Source organism: Haliaeetus albicilla, chromosome 5 (assembly GCF_947461875.1).
Source record: "Haliaeetus albicilla chromosome 5, bHalAlb1.1, whole genome shotgun sequence".
Taxonomy (NCBI): Eukaryota; Metazoa; Chordata; class Aves; order Accipitriformes; family Accipitridae; genus Haliaeetus; species Haliaeetus albicilla.
The window spans coordinates 38,978,084-39,001,760 of NC_091487.1; the positions used below are offsets into that span (position 1 = coordinate 38,978,084).

A 23,677-nucleotide genomic window follows, 5' to 3' on the forward strand; every position below is an offset into this window, starting at 1 on the left:
TCTTGTAAAAACTTCTTAGAGGAACTTAAGACAAACTCCAGGATCTAGTATTAAAGGCATGCTTTTGTGGAAACTGAAATTTTTAAAGAAAATATCGGTTCTGAAAATGTCACTTTAGGAGGTCTAGCCCATGGTATCGAGTACTGCTTTGCTCAGTTCTAATCAAGTGCTAATGTTGTGTCATTTCTGTGGCTTAGGGCAAGTTCTGCTGTGTTTTGAAGTTGATTGTAACACCTCGGAGGAGGTGCTCTAAGCACTTTTTTTCCCACAAATTTATGTTTGGATGTCTTGGTTGTAGTGCATCAGACATGCTTTTCTAAGAAGAACTTGTTTCTTTAACAGACTTCCTTTTAAGTCTTTCCAGAAATATCTTCATTTCTCTGCCTATTTATTTCGGATTTTGTTGTTGCTTGTTTTAGGGAACTGACTGTGGTCAGCTCTTCTTGGGCTGTTAAAGCAATATTTAAGGTCTGAATTGACTTTTTTTTTAATCTGGAAACCAATATATACTATAGCACAGAACATAACCTTTGAGATCGCTTTGTGTTGAGGAGAAAGGCTTTAGACTTGATAATTTAGGAAGTGGGGGGTAGAGGGAGGGGAATAAAAATGTTTTGCTGGCAGAGAGGTACTCTGGAACAGGAAGATAATGAGATAACCTTGTGGAAGATTTACAAATAGTGGTTCATAAGAGGTGGAAGACCTCACCAGGGGATGACCTGATCTCTACAAAGATGATGGATCAGTTAAGGCATGATTGTAGCAAACATCTTGTCCTCATGAGTAACAACCATGTGTATTCAGTAGTTGCTGTAGTTTCTTTAAGGTAGTTATTTTTTCTCTTTCAGAAATCACGGCACCCACCCTTTGGATTAAGCACTTGGTCATCAAAGATTCCAAACTGAACAGCTCCAGTATAAGGAATTCAGGTAATGTTCCATCATAAAAAAAAAAAAAGAAAAAAAGGTTTCTTTTAAGTAGGCTGCAGTCCCTCACTGTCTGTTCTTGTTTCATTCTTTCTTCCTTGTAGCTATCCTTCCGCTTTCCAGTGTTGCGGGACTTGAAGTGTAGGCTATCAAATAATTTCAGATAGCATCCTTTTTTGTGTCCAGAAGGCCATAGTCGATGTGTGATGAGGGATGTTTCTGTTTCCCCAAACTGTAACTGGGGAGCCTCTAATTTCTTCTTCTATTAATTCATCCCAGCCAGCTGTCATCTTTATTCTGTTTGCTATTCAGCAGTCTTTCATCGATGTACGAACTGATGCATTTGGCTCCAAGATCTGGGCTGTGGTTTTGGTCTAAGCAGTTGAGAAAATACAGAGAGGGGCTTCTTTTCTAGCAACTTCAAGATTCTTCTCTGCAGTGGATGTTTTTTGATAGAGAAATGATTACATTATTTCACAACTGAAAGTAGGTTATTTATGTCTGGGCCTAAGTAAATGTTGAGATTATTTTTGTGGTAAGAGTGGATGAGGGAAGACCCAAGCATACAAAACAGCAAAGAAAAGATCATGAATGTGAGTAGGAAAAGGGGGAGCAGGAAGATGTGAAGTTAGGATGTAAAACTTGAGATTGGAGATGAAGGTGAAACTGTGTGAAGTCACTGAAATCACAAGAAACTGGAAGAATCTGAAGAGGAAAGTTAGGGATTCTCGGTAAGAATGGTTTCTATCTGATATATTTTAACTGAAGTGGGAGAAAGGAAAAATGTAAAGGGAATATCAAAAGAAGAAAATTGCCTTAAAAAGGCATGGGTTTACTGTAAGGTTTAAATAGGAGCTGCTACTATTGCATCTATGTTATGAAACAATATATGCCTAGAACAGCTGTTGGGAATAACTCCAGTCCCCAGAACAGATAAATTGTGATAGCTTGAAGTACCTCCTCACCTGGTATTTCTGGATTAGCCAGAGAGCAGTCCTGGCACTCAGCAGTTCCCTTAACTTTCCTGTGCCACTTTCCAACTACAGGGTGAAATCAGTGCTAGGTTAGGTGAGATTCTCTTGCTGAAGGGTGGAGAGGAGCTCTTGGCAGGAGGACATCCATCATTGCCCAGACCTCAGTTTTAGCAACAGTCTCCTGACTGTTTTTATAGCAGGGGGGTCGTGTAAGAACTGCTAGTGGGAATCATCCAGAAGCTTCAGATGTTGTAGGAGTATCAGCATACTTGTTTAAGGATGTCTTTCACGGGAGAGCAAATGTAGCTTGTGTTTTGTGAGCCTCTGGTTGTCCCAGCAGCTCACAGTGCAATTGAAGGTGACGGGATAATATTAAAATCCTGTGTAATGGGTCTTACCTATGTTGGAGACCAACTTTCCTTCCAATGCAGCAAACCTGGTAGCTGCAATGGAAATAAGAGTTCCTAAATCTGGTTTCTAGGAGGCTATAAAGGGACTTGGGAGCAGGAGCATCTTTTACTTGAGACTCTGTCTCCCACCCTTTCTTGGTCCAACAGAGCTAAAGTAGGCTGGCTTTCACGTTGTAAAGGCAATCTATTTGTTCAAGTGTTTAGTCAGGAAGCTGCCTGATGTAAACCGGAATTTTGTTCATGGAAGAGTTCCTTTTGTGAGTTTAGTTTTGTCCACTTTTTTTTTCAATTGGTTCTCATGTCATTTCTGTTATTCAAATGGTTATTGTGGGTGCATGCTACAAATTGAAAATAAATTATCATCTGGAAAATTGGAGAGTTCTGTAAGAGGTGGTTTCTACAGCTAGCTAAAGAGAGATGTGTGGTTCATCTTACTCAGCCTTACTGATTGCCCTGACACTCATTTGCTGTAGGACCTCATTAAGAGACTGGGTTGCCAATTTTTAGCCCCAAATTTCCACATTAGGCCATACAAATACACAGCCATCTCCATTTCTTACATCAAATTCTTGATACCAAGAAATGCTGCCTCCTCAAAATAGGGCTATGGTTTAGCTGATATTAGGTGTGGGCTACTTTAGCCTGTTTCTTTCAACCAGGGAAGCCTAACCCCCTTGTTTAGTACCTTTCCTTCCTTTCATCCCTTGTCATATATGTTAAGAGGCAATGTTAGGTGGTGTGGTTTAAGCCCAGCCAGCAGCAAAGCACCACATGGCTGCTTGCTCTCTCCTCCCCTCAGTGGGATGGGGAGGAGAAAATATAACAAAAAGCTCGTGGGTTGAGATGAGGACAGGGAGGGGTCACCTGCCAGTTATGGTCACAGGCGAAAACCAGACTCGGGTAAAAAACAAAATCAATTTAATTTGTTACCAATCAAATCAAAACAGGATAATGAGATGTAAAACCACCTCCGCCCCCCGCCCCCCCCCCCTCATTCCCAGCACAACTCCACTCCCCATTTTCTCTCCCTCCTCCCCCCAGCAGCGCAGGAGGACGGGGAATGGGGGTTGGGGTCAGTTCATCACACGTCGTCTCTGCTGCTCCTTCCTCCTCAGGGGCAGGACTCCTCCTCATACTCTTCCCCTGCTCCACCGTGGGGTCCCTCCCATGGGAGACAGTTCTGCACAAACTTCTCCAACGTGGGTCCTTCCCACGGGCGGCAGCTCTTCAGGAACTGCTCCAGCGTGGGTCCCTTCTGCAGCCTGCAGTCCTTCAGACACAGGCTGCTCCAGAGTGGGCTTTCCCATGGAGTCACGGCCGTCTTCGGGGTCATCCACCTGCTCCGGCCATGGGGTCCTCCACGGGCTGCAGGTGGATATCTGCTCCACTGAGGACCTCCGTGGGCTGGGGGGGACAGCCTGCCGCCTCACCGCGGGCTGCAGGGGCATCCCCTCATCCTCCTCCTTCCTCACTGACCTCGGTGTCTGCACAGGGGTTCCTCTCACATCCCACTCCTCTCTCCGCTGCAGGTTCCCCTTCTTAAATCCGTTCTCCCAGAGGCACTGCCACCGTCGCTGATGGGCTCGGCCTGGGCCAGAGGAAACTCTGACTTGGAGCTGGGGAAGCTTCCAGCAGCTTCTCACAGGAGCCACCCCTGTAGCCCCTCCCCGCTACCAAAACCCTGCCGCACAAACCCAATACAGTAGGATAGGTGGGATTGAACAACAAAGAGCTGGGGAGGAAAATTATAATTTAGAATCAGGTTCTTCAAATGTCTTCAAGTCTGTCTTGGCTGAAGATAATGAAACAGCTGTCATGAGATGGGCATGCAAAACTAGGGGATGTTTTTAATTGCTTTTGGCCCTTCTCAGCTTGAAATATTAATGGTTAGCACATTTCTGATTTTTCAGTTATTTTTAAAGGGTTAAGTTGTACTAGTGCAAGATTGGAATTTTTTGTTTTGGTATTCACTCAGCTATATTGTCTTTCTGAGCCTGCACTTACTGTCTTGAAGCAGATACAGCCTGGTATCCTCTTGCAGCAATTTAATGGGATCAGTGAAATTAGAGGTGAGAAAAGACCTAGTAGGTCATCTAATCTACTGCCTTAGCGCTAGTGAATGTTCATACTGTATGAAGAGTAGCATTTTCTAGTGTAGCATAAATGCCTTAGGCAATAAAGATTTCACTTCCCACAGGAAACTGCTCTGCTGTCTGAACTCAATCTTAGGATTTTTCTTTTTGTAAAATCCAGCCTAACTCTTCTTTTATTGCTGTTCTTTTTCATTAGTCTTGAGTTCTTGAAAGCCTGCCCTATTCCTTGGAGTTTGTGTACTGAAACACTTAACCCTGATCTCTCTCCTCCCTGTGGTCGTTATATAGCCCTGTCCTTTGCAGTGCAGAGAAGTCCAGTAGATACTACTGTCAGAGGACGTGTGCTGCTCTCTAATCAGCACTGACACTGGACATCTTGGAAAGCTAGCACCATCACTACATCAACCATGAGGAGAATTTAAGAATTGCTATATGGAGACAAATAGGCTCTGTAATTCGCTGTCATTGCCTTTAGTCAATGTTGGGCTTCAGAGTGAACCAACCACCACGTAGCTGAGCATTGCAGAGGTGGTGACATCCTGTGTTGCATACGCAGCCTGTATCTCATAAGAGCTGCATTTCAAATCCGAGTGTTCCACCTTCCATTTACTGTTGACAAACAGAAGAGGTTCTCCTGAAACAGTCCTTTCTTTTGACCATTTAAGTTTCGCTTGGCATGTGTAAATACTGATCAAGATAGGGATCAGGAAAAGCAGAATTACTCTATCCTGGTGATTAGAGCACTTGACTGAGAATCTAAATGTCTCCAGGCGTTTTCCCAGTGAATTTTTCTATGCAAAGTAAACCAGCATTGCTAGGAGGGATTGCTAGTGCTGTTACCCCAGCTTGCCTTAAAGAATGAAATGATGACTAGATCTCTTTCTCAGTAGGGTGAGATGCAGGTTCAAATCTTGTGGCCAGAGGCAGGAACCAAAATATGAACATGGTCTAACATCTGGACTGTTGAGTAGTAGAAAAGTTACAGTTTTTCTACACTTATGAATTAAGTCTTCTGCCTTTATGAATCCTAAAAGCCCAAAAGTCAGTTTTTCTTTTTGGGGCAAGTGAAAGATCTAGATCAATACAATATTTTGTTTGCTGTGGCAAGGTAACAAAAACATTTTTTGATGTTTGTTTTGAATTGATTTTCATGTTCCCCAAACATGCACATCTGCATGTGCACACACATGGATACCCCAAACTAAGCCTGTTATTTAGCACTGCCCTCTGTGATGTGTCATTGATTTTTAATACTGCCAGAGCAGGAGCCGATACAGATGGGACCTTTGCAGTGGCCATTCTCTAATCAGCATGGGTGGGAACTGTGTTTTCATTCTGCTTTTACTGTTTCAGCCTCTTATTTTCCTACCTCCTCCCTGTGACCTATTCCAGCCTGCAACAGTCCAAACGATTATTCTTTTACATTTCTTAATCTAGGAAAACACTTGATAACGTATCTCTCTTCCAAGAAAATACATCTAATGTCTGCCTGTTTGGGAGCACCTCATCTCCACTGAAGAATCTATGGTTGTTCCTCATTTCGAGAGTTGGGTTATCTCCAAATCCATTTGTGCTACTTAGTGATTTGGGTTTAGTTAGCAAGAGATTCCAGCCTGTATCCAGCTTACCCTGACAACCTTTAAGAAAACCACAGAGTGATGTAATGAGCTCATGAATGGAAAAATAAACAGCTCTAGAGAAACCAGCAGTAGCAATCTCAAGTAAATGTTCTGCAGTCAGTGAAGTTTTGAACATGACGTTATTTGAAAGGAAGAATGAGTAATATATTAAGGTTAGCAGCTGAAGACAGGTTTGTGTGTGCCTAGTTAAAAAAAAAAAAAAAAGAAAAAGAAAAAAAAAAAGAAAGAAAAACCCCATAGCTGTTTATTTCAAAATCTTGCTTGTTGAATGGGGGCCAATTCCATGTGGCCTATTCTGTTCAGCTCTGGCACCCAAGCATCATGCAGGCATCTCATGTGACAGCTTTCCAGTGATAGAGCTTTCTGTTGTCAGGAGCTCTTAGTGGACAGAGTATAACTGTAAATGAGCTTTGAAAACAAGAATGGTGGCATTCACGTTTCTTTTTGTTAATTGAATTCACTCGGAGCCCAAACTTTAGGGCTTCTGAAAGGGAGAAACAGGTTGAAAGCTGCGTATCCATATATGCTTTTGCAAGAAGCAGAAGCACACCCCACCATCCACCCCAAAAGGAGTCTGTGTACTCTTGGGTGGAGTTTGTCTCCAGAGATCTGCACAGTGAGGTGGGTTGTGATTATATCAAGTGTGCTGCCAGGACCTGGGTTCTGTGGTTTGTCTGTGTTCCTTCCTTAAGTTTTTTCCCACTTGCAGGGAAAAAAAGGCAAGACGATCCACATGGCACCCCAAAATAGCTCCCTCTTTCTAGAACTTATGTAGGAAGTAATACCATTTTGCGGCACGCCTTTCTTAAGGATCAGAGATAGTGATTGCTCCTAGGGGAAATGTGCTCATGGTATCTTGCCTTAGCCATATGGAGTCCTTATAGGATCCCATACATAAACAAGGAGTCTGCTTTTAAGCCACCTGTATTGAGAATCAATGTAGTTCCTCCTGAGTCAGATTGTCAAGTGAGACCAACTGACATATAACAGGGAGGGCCTGCTGATTTGCCCTTAAAAAGGAATATGGCAGTTTTGGTGGGATACACCAAAAATAGCCAAGGTTAGACAAAAGTTTGATTTGTTATTGGGATTTTCCTTTTTAGCAGTGAGGAGTAACCACAAGGAGCTTGAATGCCTATGTTATTTTCCAGAGTGGGGAGACAGCGCACCCATTTGTGTTGAATGTATAGTTATTTGGAGTTGGAGCAAATTTCCTTGTGCCTTGGAAATGTGGAACACTGCAGAGACCAGGGAGTTGCAGGTAAATTCAGATGAGGCTCTTGAAAAGCAAAGCACTGTTTTGAATAGGGACAGTTTCTCACCCGTCTTTTATCCCGTCTTCTCAGCCTTATTCCTTAGCTATCTTGTTCTACTCATGGTGCACAGCACTCCTCACCTCATTATTTAAAGACATGTGAGACCATGGGCTTCTGCATCTCCTGCTACTTTTCTCCTACTTTCTGCTACTACTAAACTAGTTGTGTCCTGGTTTCAGCTGGGACAGAGTTAATTTTCTTTCTAGTAGCTGGTATGGTGTTATGGTTTGGATTCAGTACGAGAAGAGTGTTGACAACACACTGATGTTTTCAGATGTTGCTCAGTAGTGTTTAGACTAAGTCAAGGATTTTTCAGCTTCTCATGCCCAGCCAGCAAGAAGGCTGGAGGGGCACAAGAAGTTGGGAGGGGACACAACCAGGGCAGCTGACCCAAACTAGCCAGAGGGGTATTCCATACCATGTGATGTCATGCCCAGTATGTAAACTGGGGGCAGTTGGCCTCGGGGGTGTGGATCACTGCTCAGGAACTAATTGGGCATCGGTCAGCGAGTGGTGAGCAATTGCATTGTGCAACACTTGTTTTGTATATTCCAGTCCTTTTATTAGTATTATTATTGTAATTTTATCATTGTTATTATTATCATTATTAGTTTCTTCCTTTCTGTTCTATTAAACTGTTCTTATCTCAGCCCACAAGTTTTACCTTTTTCCTTCTGATTGTCTCCCCCCATCCCATGGGGGCGGGGGGGGGGTGCAGGGAGTAAGTGAGCAGCTGTGTGGTGCTTAGTTGCTGGCTGGGGTTAAACCATGACATGTGTTAGTTCCAAACTGACTGGTTGTCTCTCCATGCCAGTTGTGTTAATGTTACTGTCCAAATGTCTGTTACAGGATTGTAGGCTCTTCCCCAAAATCTGTGGCTGGTTAGTTTAGTCAGGACACCAAGTGGAGGAGATGGGTGGAAGCAAAAGTTGATCTCACTTTGGCAGGAAAGGTTGAGAAGGGGAGGTAGCCAGGCACAATTGTGCTTTAGTGACATCTGAATAAGATGCTACAGTGGCATTGGAATTGAAGAATTTTCGTGCCTGGGAATGACATCCTAATGCTGACTGCAGTCCTCCTTGGTGAACATTTTGGTGCCTCCATCTCCTCTGAGCATAACACCTGGGAGTAGTGGCTTTTGAACTTCCCCATAGCTGAAGAGGAAAAAAGAAGTGTTATGATGTCAAGAGCAAGAGTTCATGGGAGGGAACCAATGAGTCAGAAAGCTTTTGCCTTTTCTACTGTCTTCTGTTAGTGTGTCCTCCTTGGCTCTTGTCCCGCATCTTGAGTCAGTGCCTCCCAACACAGTGATCCTCTGACCTGTCAAAACTATTGGGCTAAAATGTGTCACTTGACTGTCCCACCTGCCAGAACTATTTATCTCCAGACCTTTGTACTAGTCCTCCCACCCCTTTTTTTGTGAGGGTTTGTTTTGATTTGGTTTTGAATCCATTTTAATTTAGGTTCTGGCTTGATATCAAAAGAAGCAATCTCAGGAGAAGCTTCTTTTGAGTATGATATGAAATTCCATTACATTTTCACAGCAAATCTCTCTGCTCTTCTCTGCTGAGGTCCTGCTTCCTTGCAAGCCAAAATGTGATGTTTCTCCCTTACTTTCTACCCCTCCTTTCCCTCTGGCTCCATCTGTGGTTCCACCACCCCTTCCTGTCTTGACTGCTGCTTGGGAGGCCTCTGTCTCTTCCTCCCTCCTGGAAGTTCTGAGAAGGTACAATATCCGTGATGCCCAAGTGCGATTCTCCCACGGTCTCAGTGTGACAGGTGTAGTGAAGAAGGGAGTATGTAGGGGAGAGCAGAAGCAGTGAGAATGGAAGAATCTAGGATCAGGACCCTTCCCAGACAGCCAGCAAACAAAGTTATAAATAACATGCCATTGGGGACCAGTTAATCTGCTCTATGAAAAGGTGCAAAGTATACAAGTGGGAAAAATAACATTGTATAATAATCGGCATGCAACCGTAGGTGTTAAACCATATGCAGCTAGGCAAATAAATGAAGCTCCCCCTGAGCGCTGTGTGATAAATCATTCCCAAAGAATTCAGTCACTTCCCCCTCCCTATCCCCCAAAGAAAGAAAACAAATTACTCTAGACATGGAGTCATAACTGCTACTCTACAGCTGCCAGTTAAGGCGAGTGGACAGTGAGCAGTACGAGAGGGGCAAAGATATAAGAAGCTGGGGTAAAAGGGAAAAAACCCAACCCTGCATTTAAAACCACTGAGAATTTGGAGGGGAGAGGAAAGAAAATAAGCTCTAGCACCTGACATTACCTGGACATACAGGGACAAACAGAGAATGGATAGGTCAACTTTATGGAGTTTGTTTTGCTTTGTAGCAGAAGCTGGTTCATACTGGAGGGGTTTCATTGATTTGCTGAAGTAATTCCTTAGCAACAAAGTGCTCCTTGCAGTATGTAATAACAGTGTTCTGCACAGGCTTGTATGTGGATCTGCACTTCATACATGCATTTGAACATATGCTGATGCCTGCAGATAGACTACGCATATTGACTCACCTTCCTGCCTCTCTTGAAATGTTCCTGTCAACTTCACAAGAAAGATTATAATATTTCTAAGGTGCCACAGATAAGGAGGACCTGTTTCAAAGTAACGGCTTGACCTGCGCTCCTAGGTTCCCTCTGGAAAATTATTAGACCTAGGCTTCGCCTGAAACCAAAAGCCCTGGTGGGGCTTGCAAGTGATTTGCAAGGAGGCAACTGAAGAAAAAAAGGGTTCAGTGGTACACAGATCAATGTATCCCTACAAGTGTCTGCTGCCCCCAGCATTGTCCAAGGAGGCCACGGATATCACCTAGTAGAGCACAAGGCTGTGAGGGAGCAAAGCTGCATTCAGAACTGCTAGAAAACCCTACCCCTCCCATGACGGCTTTCTTCTTCTGGTACCAGGCTTAGAGTGAAGAGGTTCTCTGCTTTGGTGGGTCTTGGAGGTGGAGTGAGTAGGTAAGGGAAATGTATGAGGCCCTGCAGGACTATCAGTAGGCCTTGTGGAGCAGCAGCATGGGACATTTGAGGAAAATGTCATAGAACTGTAGAATCACTTAGGTTGGAGAAGACCTTTAAGATCAAGTCCAGCCATTAACCTAGCACTGCCAAGTCCACCACTAAACCATGTCCCTAAGTGCCACGTCTGCACATCTTTTAAATACCTTCAGGGTTGGTGACTCCACCACTTCCCTGGGCAGCCTGTTCCAATGCTTGACAACCCTTTCGGTGAAGAAATTTTTCCTAATATCCAATCTAAACCTTCCCTGGCGCAACTTGAGGCCATTTCCTCTCGTCCTATCACTTGTTACTTGGGAAGAAAGACCAACACCCGCCTCGCTACAACCTCCTTATACGTCAACAGTGTTCTTTTTAGTTTCAAACTGATGTCAACATACTTGTGAGCTGTGTTGTAAGAGTACTGCGTATGTTTCGGGGCGGGGGGAGGAGAGGACATGAGTAAAAGCTGCCATCCGCATGTTCCCTTTCTCTTCGTGGTCATCTCATTTTTGCATTTTGCCAGACCACCAAAATAAGAAAGTGGTCAATGGGAACCAATGAGTACGTTTTGTGGTGCAGTTCAGGGGTGGCTAAACTGCATGCTTTTCAGGCTGTTGAAATGGTGTGCAAGTTGCTGGAAAGACCTCTTGGTAGAAGGTCCCAAGGGTTGTCTCTGAAGAGTCAGGAAAGAAGGCTGGGCGGAGAACCCCCCTTCAGAGCCAAACAAAGAGATGTTTAAAAAGCAAGGTAGCATTCAATCTCCTGGAACACATAAGGGAAGAAGATGTGTTAAAGTGGCTACCCTGAGTTTGGGTGAATGGAATGGCATTTCTCTGGTTTCACTAGTTCTAATGCAGGGAAGTCTGTGATCCTGATGGTGTCATCAGTCTCCCACCTCATCTTAGGCTCATTGAACAGGCTCTGATAGCACAAAGCTGCAGCTTCTCTCTGGAGCTGGGACCCCCAGAATGCATGGGGTCCCACAGCTGGAGGGACTGTTGCCTGTGTAAGGCTGCAATTCAGAGAAGTCCTGCTGAAAAGAACTCTAACCTCAGCTATAGTATCACTCTGTAGTCCTTCCCTTGTCTTTCAACCCAGAGCGTGGAAGAGGGCTACCTCCATCTATGATACTGCTGAAGTGGGAGCAGTTTCTTTGTCCTGTGGCTGATGTCTGAATCCCATGTTATGTTGTTGAACTTCCAAAGCCTGAACATTTTGCCCAGAGACAGCTGGCTCAAGCTGAATGTCCAAGAGTGAGTGCTAGTACTCCTGTCAGAGGCAATTCCCTCTGCCTCCTTGTAAAGTGCTAAATACTGTAGGGGAAAGGCTGATCTGTCATTACATGAAAAGACTCATCACACTATAAACCTGTCTCTCTTTCCCCTCCTTTTACTCACCAGGAGCAGCATAAAAAAAGAATATTACTGTAGTTAGGAAGACCAGTCTGAAATGCTTTTTACTTGCCTGTGCCAGTTTTCAAAAGCTTTCTCTTTGGTGTCCTATAGTTATACACTTACAATACCGTAAAAATAGTGTGCTCGTATACTCCAGCCAGCAGAGGTAGGCAAGTTCTCCAACAATTGCTGTGGTAGTTGTTCCAAGCACTATTAAAAACAGGTGTGGAAGTGCAAATAGTTTCCCAATAATGTTAAGGCTCCAGTGGAAACACCTATGGCTTCTCATTTTATTGAATAGCATTCCTCAGTGTGGAAAGAGTGCAGTGAGAAAGGAGTATAGGGAAAATGAATGAATGTGTTCAAAGGCAGGTGGCTTATCTCAAAGCTAGTTATGCCACAAGCTAACAGCACTTAGAAACTATGTGAAATGGAAAAGGGGAGTTAGGGAAGAAAAAATGCAGGCTCTGGGTAGCTTCCTCTCAAAGTCACAAGGGCAGTGTCTAAGGTTGAAAGCTTCTCTACTGATGAGGAACTGTCCTGATGTAAAGAACTGAAGAGGGCTGCATTTTGGTGGCAAACTTTCTCTGCTCAGACTGCAGAAACTGTTGTTGTTGTTGTGAAGCTACTGCCCAGCGAGAGCTGTCATACAGAATATGGAAGCCAGGTGCATTAGGAAGATCAGACCGCCAAATCTGGAAACTTAAACCAAATCAAATATCTCCAAGATTTTAGGCTGTATTTGCAAAGAGGTTGCCTCAGTCATCTAGGATCTCCTGGAGCTTCTCAGTCTGTGTGAGGAGAGCGGAAAAGACCTGAAGAGGTCCCATAGTGTTTTTTCCTCCCCGTTTTAACTCAGGGTTACATCGAGTTAACAGCAGCTCTGTCGTGTGTAACCTGTTCCTAATGCAGCGACAGGGATCCCTTTGTCTCTTCCATTGAGCGAACAGTTAATCACCAGAGCTTTTTTATATCAAACCTAAATCTCCTTTCTCCAACTAAGATGACTGCTACTTGAACTACCCATGGGGAAGAAAAAAAATGATCTATGACCATCTTTTTTTATATAACAGCTTTTATGTTTCAGAAGACTGAATGTCATCCCTAGACTAAACAAATGGAATTCTTTCAGCCTTTTCTCATAGATCAAGTTTCCTAGACCTCTGCCTGTTCCCTTTGCTCTCTCCTGCACTCTTGCCAAACGGTCCACCTCTCCCTCAAAGTGCAGTGCCCAGAGCTGGACACAGGGCTGATTTAAAGGCTCACCAGTCCTTAGTGCCTGTTTCTTATGTGAGGCCCCTGTCACTACATCCCACAGCTAGATTTACCTGTTTTCATTTTTGTTGTTGTTGTTTTCAATGTCATGAAGTTGCAGACTTTTTTGTGGTCTATTGAAGCTCCTGACCATTTTTTTCCAAGTCTTGCTGTCTCGCCAGTAATTTCCTCTCCATGCACTGGATTTCTCCTTGCTGGTTGTTACGGTTTATACTTGTAACTTGTGATCGTGCTGATTTAAAACCATTTATAAAGATGACTTTGAATTCTTTCCTGAATTTCAGTCTGTAAATTTGGTGCTATGTTCCATTAGCCAAATTGGTCATTTAATTTGATACAAGATAAGTCTTATGATCACTTTCAATACTGAAGAAGTGTTTCACAGAGAACTTTTGGGACTTTTCCTCTTGGACCATGTTTTTCTTAACCTGCAGTGTTAGGCAGCTATCTTGTAGTAGTTGTATGTAGTCTACACTTCCCTCGTTTGCTTATGAGAATGACACAACTTTTACTCTAATGAACCAGGATTTAATTGGAGCTCCGTTTAATGCATTATGTATGAACATGCAAATATTTGCTTTTTTTTGCCAGGATGATGTCCTGTAGCCATAAAAAAGGTATTGTTCTCTTTCTGCCATCCTTCAGCTAGTCTGGCTACAACTCTAGGAGGGCTAGGACTGTGTGACTGACTGCTTGAGAGATGGGCTGGTAGAAAGAGTCCAAGCCCTGCCTGAAAGACAGTTCAGTTAGAATTGCAGGGACAGGTAGCTTTCAACTGGCAGGTTGCAAGATGCTCAGGTGGGGAGCTTTATTCCTGTGTAGTTTGGAAACCTGGTGGAGCGGACTCCTTTCCTAGCTGGGCAGCACCCAATGCCCACAGGTTCTGCAAAGCGAGCACAAGTTGTGCATCAAAAACTCCCTCAGCAAGTTCACTCTAATCCCTGGGACAGTGCTTCCTTCAGCCATTCCTCCTTATTTCAAGCTCGAGGGTAGGTACTGAATAGGCTTCTCATCACGTAACACTGGCAGGAGTGCAGTGCAGCTTTATCGCTTTGAGCAGAAGGAAAATGGTAGAGGAAGGACGTGTTCCTGGATAGCTGAAGTTTAATGAGCCACTTGGAACAATGTATTTTTAAAAATTATAAGCCACCTGTTAAACCTCTGCATTGTACTTGTTCAGCACTGGAACGTGTAGTAAGCTCTGCTTCCTCTGTAGCCTATGCCTTGAGAAATGAAATTGAGTGAGTACCAAGGTAAAGCAAGGACTGCTCAACTGGTACAGTCTGGGAGCACCTGTAAGGTTTGTTTTATTCTTTACCTTTACATTAGCCAGAATACCCTGGAAGAGCCACAGTCCCAGACAGAAGAGGGTGGAGCGGGTAGCAGTGCTGATGACTAACGGAGGTGCGGAGAGATTTACGCTATCCCCATGAGCCGTATTTGCTCAGCTGTTATTGTGCTCCTAGTAAACACAGAAGAGGTTGTTCCTCTCCCTTCACCCAGAGCCCTACTCAGGGGACAGGCAGCTAGTGCCTATTCACTGCATTGCTTTGCTAGTCCTACCAGCCCTTGTGCATGTCCAAACCCAAGGCTCTTCCAATTCTTCTTACCCCCTGAGGTGCAAGGGATGCAGATTTGGGCTGCTGATACTTTCATTTGGGCTGCTGATACTTGCTCAACTTTCTCTGTGGAATGAGGCTGTTCTTTCTGCCCACAGCTTTTGTAAGCTCCGTACTGGGATGAGGCACCTGTTCTGGAGCAGACCTGGGTCCTGTTCACGTTAGAGCTCCCTTATGCAATGTAAAAGCACCTTTAAGCTGGTGTACCTGCTACAATAAAATAACCAGATCAAGGCTCCTTTTCTTTGCCAGAGCAGCGTAAAGACAGGCTAAATAAAAATGAGAAAATAACCTTGTTTGAATTAAGCTTCCCTGGGAGACAGGCAGACACTTTCTCTCACTGAGAGGAAGTGTGAGGCACAAAGACTCTTAGTCCTCACTTTTGGGTTGGCACAGGATGTCAGTAGGAACTTGGCACTAGATATCCATGCTGCTGCCTTTCGTTCTGTGCTGCACTAGTTCCTCATGGAGGGGAAAGCTTGGAGTTGAACAAAAAAAATTTGGGAGAGGCATGTGTTTGATTTTTTTGAAATGGTATTTTGAAGTCAGGTCCCTGTTGCAGCACTAACAATGGGGTTGGTCAGGAATCCTTCAGTAAAAGACCTTTTCCTCGCCTTCTGATGAATGCTTGTTCATTAAAACTGAAGCTTTTTGTGGGAACTCCATGGGAAAAGTTTCCCCGGTCCAGACAGAATTTCTGGTCAAAAGAAATGAGAGAGGGAAAGAGAAGGAAATCTGCCCTGCCTGGCATAGCCTGTAGCTCTGGGGTTAGGCTACTCACATAGGTTCATCGGGGCTGGGCAGAAGCACAGAGGGAGGTTAGACCCTCTCTTTTGCCTGGTTTGGAAGAAGGACTCCTGTCTCTCAAGGGTGCAGGGATCTCTCCAAGGTGGTTAGCTTTGGTGTCACAGTCTTCTTTTAATAGGAAAAAACCTGCGTGCAGAAGAGCAATATTCAAAAAATAATCTGCAGTGGTTGGGTGGCATATCTTCCTTATGTCCCACCCTAATTATCCATAGCATCCTCACAGCCCCGGTGATCGATGCTTGGTCCTTTGGCTGTGATAGCTATGAGAGTTGTTATGTGTCCGGAGAGCAGCTGGGGGAGGCTGCCTTGTCCCCAGAGCAGCACGTTGGCTGCATCTAGCCATGCAAGCTGAGCATGAGAACTGTTAAGCACAAGCCTTTGGTTAGATGCTGCTAGACACCCTCTCTTCTCACCTTTGTAAGGTAAACAAACACCCCATCTCTTTAATAACCATCTAGTTTATTAGACAGTCAGATGAGTCCCTTACCTCATCCATCATTTTTATTTTTATTGTGCAGGCACTAGATGTAAGTTTGAATGTGTGTACTTAAGGGACCAGGAATGAGAGACCTTTTTATGAATCTGACCATGTATTTCTCAGAAGGCCATTACTAGGGGAAAATTGTTGCATAAATAATGTACAACTGCAGACGTCCAAGCCATGCTTTTCTGCAATAGCTCATGGCTTCAGAGACAGTACTTTTTTAATGTTTTAAGCAGTGTTAGAAGCAGTCAAGAGTAAGAAGGAGCAAACAGCATTTTAGAGCTGAGCAGTTAAACGTATATTTCTGCCAGTGATTCTCTCCTTTGTGTGTGCATGCATTCCCTATCTTTTTTTTTGCTGTCATTGGATTTGTTGTAATCTAGATTTGCTGTCTCCCAAAGGTTTCGCTCCCCAGCAACAGCAAGTTGGCAAGTGTTACTCAGCTTCTTTGCTGATGGTTGTCTTAAGTCAAAGCAGAGATGGCAGAAAACAGGAGAATGTGACAGTACCTTAAAAAAAAAAAAGTTTTGTAATATTATTGTTGGTCCTGGGAAGGCTGTTTGTGTCCCACTGACTTGCTGTCTTAAATATTCTCTCTCTAAATGTTTAATATAGGGAAAGAAGGAAAACCTTTTTTCTTTATCTTTCTGTGCCTGTGACCCCCATTAACTCAAACAGGGAGTAGGCTTTTAAGTACCCTGCACGTATAATAAATATACGCTGCTTTCTAAGATGACAGCTTAATTTCATAGCTGGCATTAAACTTTCTAGCTTGGCCATAGGCTTTCACTGTCCTCCATAAACCTAGCCTTGGCAACAACAGCAAAGTTTCCAGTAAGCAGTCTGACTGGAACAGCCTGACTTCAGTGTCCTGGAGCTGGGATAGCATTTGATGGTCCCTTCATTACCCACGAGACCATCCTTCAGGGTGACAGTGTATTCAGTTCATGCCAAGTCCCATACTAGGGAAGCTGATGGTATGGATTTCCCAGCTGATTTTGCTGGCTGTTGAAGTACACCCTAACTGTTAATATTCATGTTTATTTTTTAAGGGAATTAAGTGCTGTCAGAGTGGTAGCCTGGCGGAAAGAGCCTCTCTGGGGGCTAGAGCTAGTTACTAATTTCTTCTGCTTAGTAGACAGATGTCACTGAAGGAACTTTCCATAAGGCTGTTGTCAGAGTCTCCATTTATTGTGAATGTGTTTGCTATTCTGATCCCCTCTAGCTCAGGGAAGGTATGGTGGATCTGGAAAGGGTTCAGAGAAAGAACTGGGTCAGCTGGGACTCTTCAGCATGTAAAAGAGATGAATAGGAATCTGCAAAGTAGTAAGAGGCAGAGAGGGAGACTGCAAACTGTTCACTGTTTCATCCTCCAGAAGAACTAGGGTGTCAGCAAACAAACCTAGTTGGAGCCAGGTTTAGATCGAACCAAAGGATTTGCTGTGTTCCACATACAACATGTAGTCAAGCCACAGAACTAGCTGCGGGATGTCATAGTCAATAAAAGTTTATGAAGGGAGACACGGCAAACTGGTGGAAGGGAAAAACCATTGCCACTCACTAAATACAAACTCCATGTCTGTCTCTGCAAGTTTCTGATCCACAGCTGGTTGAGACATGAAATACATGGGGGAAAGAAGTATATGCTTGTCCTGTTCCTCTGTTCTCCTCTAAGCTTCTGCTTTTGGCCATGGCTGGAGGTGAAACAGACAAGTTGGGCCTTCGGTTTTTCCCAGTATGTCTGTTTTATGTTCATCAGGATATAACGGAATAGATGAGACTTTCATAGTGGCTACTTCTAGATGTATGCTAGAAATGAGAAAAATCTGATCTCCCTACTACTTCAGTTGTACTGCTAATGACGGGCCACTGAATACTAGTGACGATGGCGGATTTTGCATCATTACATCTATTTGATGTCAGCTGAACAAAACCTGTAAGATTTGTTTCACTCAGCCTTTAAACACCCTTCAAACAGGAGTGACTACCAATTAGTTCTGTGTTCTGGTAGTAAGTGCTGTGACTATTCAATTCCCACAAATTTCTGTTAATATGTGCAGAGAATTTTTTGCCATTTTTAATGGCGTAGTACAAATGTGTGTCTAAGTATGTACATTTATTCTGTGTAATTTGCATACCTAACTGCAAGTGTATGTAAAATAAGGTACTAACTCATTCAAAGACATTCTTTCTTTTTTTTCTTGGTTTCAATAAAAGTGGCATATTTTTTGTTCTGACACACAAAAAAACCCCACTTTTTTTTTCAGAGTCATTTTTAGTGCTAGTTTTGCAAGACTCAAAGGACTTGAGAGACCTTGGTTTGACTTTGTGCACTCAGGAAGCCTTGGGGATTTAGATAGAAAAATTCCTGGAATGTAGTTCTCTTCGGCAGAAGTTTTTTTTTTCTTTTGCTTATTATATAAAATGATGATAGGGAATTCTGCCCCTGTTTTTGCTTCCCTAAGCTGCATAAATGATCCTCCTCACCTGAGGGCCAAGGTGTGAATTACTGTCGGCAGACCGCGGGTAAGCGGGGGCCCCTCGTGATGTAAGTGGTTTGTTAAGGAGCCTGCAGGCCTCTTGCTCAATGACTTCTCTGTCCATGTACAGCTTGGGAACAGTCGTGGGTCTTTTTTTTTTTTTTTTCACATGTGAAATCTGTCAGCAAAGTGAAGTCAGCTTAAATATCAGCTGAGGCTTGAGCTCCCTTTCAGTTTTTGTTGACTTTATCCCCTCCTGCTCCTTCCCGATCAAGTTTCTCTCTGCTTGAGTCAGACTTGCCGACACTTAAAAGTTTCTATTCTGTGTTTTGGTTGTGTGGATTTGCGTGGCAAAGTTCAGGTGCCCTTCACATTCCCAGTCTCGACCGTGATCTGAAATGCTGAGGAGAAGGAGACCGTTCTGGGTCTCTGAGACTCTTCAGCTGCTACAGTTCAATTAGAAACCAGTAAAAGTGCTTCTGGTACCCAAAGTGTGCTGTACTCAGGTGATGCTGTGCAGACCTGCTGGAGCTTTTTGTGTTGTACCTGCTGCTACCAAGCTGAGGAATTCTAGCTGTGAATTGGCACCCCTTCTGTTCCCCAAATACAGAACAAAAATTACTCTCTGCACCAGAATTTATGACCAAAATATAAGATGTAACTGATGGGGTACAGACAGGCAGGCAAGATACACGGACACAGTGAGCGTGTGTTAGTTGTGTGCAGAGCCTGTCCCGGGGGCAGGATGCTGAGGTCATGCCATGTCTGCTGGCTGACCGTGCAAACATCTGCAGGTTTGGGATGAACCTGTGGTGTCATTGCCTGTCAGTGTTGAAGCATTTTATGTATTGAAAGCTTGAGGGGACTCTTGGCTGTGGCAAAGAATTTCAGATGTTGTGGCTTATTTATAAAAAGAAAAGAAAAAACACACTAAACTGCAAGAGAGAGGAAAGCTAGGGAAGGAGAGAACAACTGTTCCTGCTTCTATTTTTGTCACGCTCCTAATGATAAAAGTTAGGAGTTACACCGTTGTCTTTTTTTACCCTAGACTTAGACATGTTTTAAATCCCGTGATCAGCTGCCTTGACTGCTTTCTGTCCTACATGCACGCTTTTTTCTCTCTGTGCTACCTTCAGTGGTTTCTAAAGTTTAAATAATTTTCCTACTCCTCAAAGGGCCAGAATGTTTGAAGACTTCTAATTGAGAACTTCCGGCTGTTAAGCCAAATAGCTCTTAACGAACCACAGGTACTCTGTGCATCTCTTCCCCTTTTAATGGCTGGTCCATATAAGAGGCAGCAGCCTGGCACCTCTCCATGCATCCGTCGCTCCTCTGCACGCGGTGGTTGAAGAGGCAGCACTAGGGTCGAAGGTGGCAGGCTGGCTGCAGAAGCCACTTCTGGGCTTCTTTCTGTTCTCTGGTGCATGCCATCTGTGTACTCTGTTCTCTGGTTGATGATGTCTTTGGAAATAACCTTATCTGTGTAATAAGCTATTAAGGGACAGGGTCCTACCTACCCCGTGGTAGGAAGCAATGTTGGGTTCCCTGTTTTCCAGGTGAAGACAAAGGTGGAGTGTGCTGGAGAGGTGATGGCAGTATAGGTAGAATGGGATATCCCATTCTGTTTCTTGCTGAGGTGTGTGCAGGTGCGCTCTGCACCGGATAAGGCAGTGTTAAAACAAAACCTTCTGCTCCTCTTGGGATTGTGTTGGAGAGATGCTATTGAGAGGGGAGAGTGCATTGCAGTCTGCAGAAAGAGATGTGGCGTAGGGCAGGGTGTTTGCCCTTGTGTTTGAAAATACAAGTCACAATTTAGGATCTTTCAGTATGTGAAAACATCATCTGGGAAATGCTTACCCCGTGGCTGCAGCAATAGTGAATTATTGTTATCTGATAGCTCTGCTCCAAAACCCAGCTGAATGGGAACAGTTTTTCCTGCTGTTCCTGGCTTGCCAGGCACTTGGCAGTCAATGTCTATAATCCATAATCTTCTTGTGTCACAGCTAAATGTAGGAGGAAGCTCACTAACCAGAGGTCCCCGAGTCCCTAGGGATGTGGACTTACTGGTGTTTGCTGAGAAGGAAACAGACACAAAGGTCTCCTGATGTGAAGGATACCCATATCCTGCTGAGCTGAGGAAGATGATCTTGATTTGATTTTTTTTTCTCCACCCCCCCCCTCCAACCTCCCTCCCGTCTTCCAGAGAAAGTTCACTCCTGTGACCAGGAAAGGCAGAGCGCCCTGGAGGAGGCCAGGCAGAATCCCCGCGAGGGTATCGTCATCCCCGAGTGCGCTCCCGGAGGGCTCTACAAACCAGTGCAATGCCATCAGTCGACTGGGTACTGCTGGTGTGTCCTCGTGGACACGGGACGCCCGCTGCCTGGTACTTCCACTCGGTAAGAGCTATAGGCCTGGTGAGATGCCTGCGTGGAGAAGATGACTTATAAAAAAAATACTGTAGCTATATCAGATAAGTTCCTGCTTCTAGAGCAGTCAGCTCTGTACTGCCTTCCCTAGAGCTCACAACACTCTCTGTGATGTTCCCTACTGAATGTTACTCTGCAGCTCCCTCTCTGTAGGAGTTGGTGCATAGTAACTACTGCCCTTACTTTCCTCCGTGTTAAGTATTCAAGCCAATCGGCCTTTTTTTCTCTGGCTTGCAGCTTTTGGGCAGTAGCAGGAAACAGGGCTTTTCTCAAGAGTACAGATCAGGGGCATGAGCAGTGAAAAGGCAAGTGGCTTTGGTGCATTATCCTCTGCTTTATACTTCCATGCTGCAGCCGCTTGGACCCTCACCAGTACAGATTTAGAAGACTGCTTGGTTGTGCATTCATGGATTTTAAAACCAGTGATAGATTTTTCTTTAAGTTACTCTGTATCTTAAAACTGCCTGGGGAATCTTTTTTCACTTGGGCTTTGGAAAGAAACTGTGGGTCTGGCAAATTATAAGAACAGGCCAGTAGGATTTGGGACCTAAACTCTGCTAGATACAGTGATTCTGCAGAACATGGACAGCTTTGAAAAAAAGCTCAGCCTGTGCCTACAAGAGTTGGAAGAGGGCCTTGTGCTGTTTGTGGGTTTGGGTTGGTAGCTGATTCTGGACTTCAGAGTATGCTCTTCCTTCTCTCTCCAATTCTGCTGCTGTTACCAACTGTCCGTAAACAGACAGATGCTTGAGAATAATATTTCTTCTGCAGATTTATTGGTTTCCCCTGCAGTAAGCAGATAAGACACAACCCCTTAGCAATGATCTGATGACACTAAAGCTATATCACATAGTTTAGCATCTGCTGTTCTCCTTTTTCAGCTATGAGACCCCAGTGTGTGAAAGCGATGCCAGATCGAAGAGCACAGAGATTGATGATCCATTCAAGGACAGAGAACTTCCAGGTCAGAGAGGAACGAGATCCTGTCTCTGCCTTCTTCCCTTGTCTCACCTTGGGACTCTTAAGGGGCCAAGAATATTGTTGAGGAGATGCGGGATTTCCCTCACCACGCATGTTTTACCATGGGTTTTATTCTGTGTTATTTTGGATCACCTCCAGTGTCAGCAGTGAACTGGAAAAGGCTGGGAGTGTCTTGGGGGCCAGTTTATTGCCTGTCTGCCCTTTGAAAACATGTCTGGGATCAGAATTTTCAGGAAAGAAACTGGGATGCCTGGAGGTCCCGTGGGGGAAGAACGGGCTCAGCATTGAAAGTTCTTCTTCAAAGTCTGGCCAGGACAGGATTCTTTCCATTTAGCAGGGATTTTCAGCAGCTTGGTGCCCCCTGAGCAAGGAAAGAGGACACAGCTGGCAATTGTCCGTGGACCAACTGGCTCCCTGACACTGCATGGACCAGGCAGGGCAGTGTTCCTGGTGCACTAAGGTCCCTTAACTAATGCTGGCTCCTCACTTAATTGGACTTTATCCCTTATTTTCTGCCTGTGACCTGCTTTATCTCCCATTGCTGCTTGTTTTATATTCTGCTTTTTCCTCTTAACAGAGTGACAAGCCATAATTTACTGTTCGCCTACCTTGTTTCTGCTAGGAAGATGTGCTGGGCATAGGTGTCTGTGCAGCTCTTAAAAATGCTATTCTACCAGCCTGTGCTGGTTTTGCCTTCCTGACATCTTTCTAAGGAGCAGAGTGAGTGTGCCCTCACTGACAGGTCAGCCGTTGCTCTTCTGGGTGGGGCTGACTGCTTGAAAACAGAAGCTACAGTGAGTCCCTCTCCACCATGAGGGAATGGTAGAGACCAAGAACTCTGCAGAAAGAGCTGGTAGCTCTGGATCCCCTTCATTTTCTCCTGGCCCTTTCTAGGGCTAGCATAAAGTGAGTTGTCTCTGAGCAAGTTAGCAAAGGAAATGAGATTTGTTCCAGATCTGCCTTCTGTGTCTCCTAATTCTTCTTCTGCCAGCTCCTGACCTTGGGCCCCATAGCTTTCTGCTTAGCAACTCTGCCCTCAGCAGGGCTCTCTTCTATGCAGCTCCTCATTTTTCACAAGTCACGTAGAAATTTCCTATCTGCTTCCCTCTCACATTTGAATGAAATTGGCCAATTGGTTCACGTATTATTCTGGGGGGTAGAGGGAAGGAGAGGGAAACCAGCTAAATGATTGCATTAAGGCTCATTTCCTTAGGAAATCACGCTAAAATAGAATAACCTTACTTCCTTTCTTCCCTACCCCCTTCTTCCCTTGCTTTACTGCCTCTCTGTGCGCTTCCCCCCTGCCTCTCCAGAACTCCTCTGTGGAAATCCTTTTGCTCTTGGGCTTTTTCTTTGAGAGTCTCTTTCTGATCTCTCAGAAAGACAGTATGGTTTAATTTCCCTTCGCCCTGCCCTTCTGCACTGCAGCTAGACAAGGGGACAGGAACTGCTTGACGCAGGAGAGGACACGTGATGCTGTGTAGCTTAGTGGTCTGGTCCCAGCATCAGACCCCAGGAGAGTTCCCCTCTCAGCTCAAGCCACTTTTCTGTGCCTGAGTAAACTTTCAGCTCTGTGCTTGGCTGCATTGGCTGGCATGATGGTTCCTGTCACTGAAAATACCCTTGTCTATGGAGAGACCAGGAGATGGAGGACCTGATCCTGGTTTGTCTGCCTGAGAGATGCTGTGCTGCGTGATCTTTTGATGCAGACTTGAGGTTTGTTTGATTAGATGCCCTTGTATGCAAAAATTCCCTGGTGAGCCAGAACTGCAGGGGGTGAGAGAGGATGTTTCTTTTTATTTTTTCCCCCGCTCTTATTTCTTAGCAGAACTG

General features: G+C 44.5%; 1 protein-coding gene across 6 annotated transcripts in view; it reads left to right on the forward strand.

The window, feature by feature from the left end:
* SMOC1 (SPARC related modular calcium binding 1) overlaps nucleotides 1-23,677 on the forward strand; it is a 139,750-nt gene that overhangs the window by 89,763 nt on the left and 26,310 nt on the right. For 5 of the 6 annotated variants that reach the window (XM_069784234.1, XM_069784235.1, XM_069784237.1 and 2 more), the window contains exons 7-9: nucleotides 849-929; nucleotides 20,641-20,833; nucleotides 21,745-21,827. In XM_069784234.1, the coding sequence (XP_069640335.1) occupies nucleotides 849-929; nucleotides 20,641-20,833; nucleotides 21,745-21,827 (357 nt within the window). The remainder of the gene's footprint in view (nucleotides 1-848; nucleotides 930-20,640; nucleotides 20,834-21,744; nucleotides 21,828-23,677) is intronic. The other variant, XM_069784239.1, reaches the window with a different exon arrangement.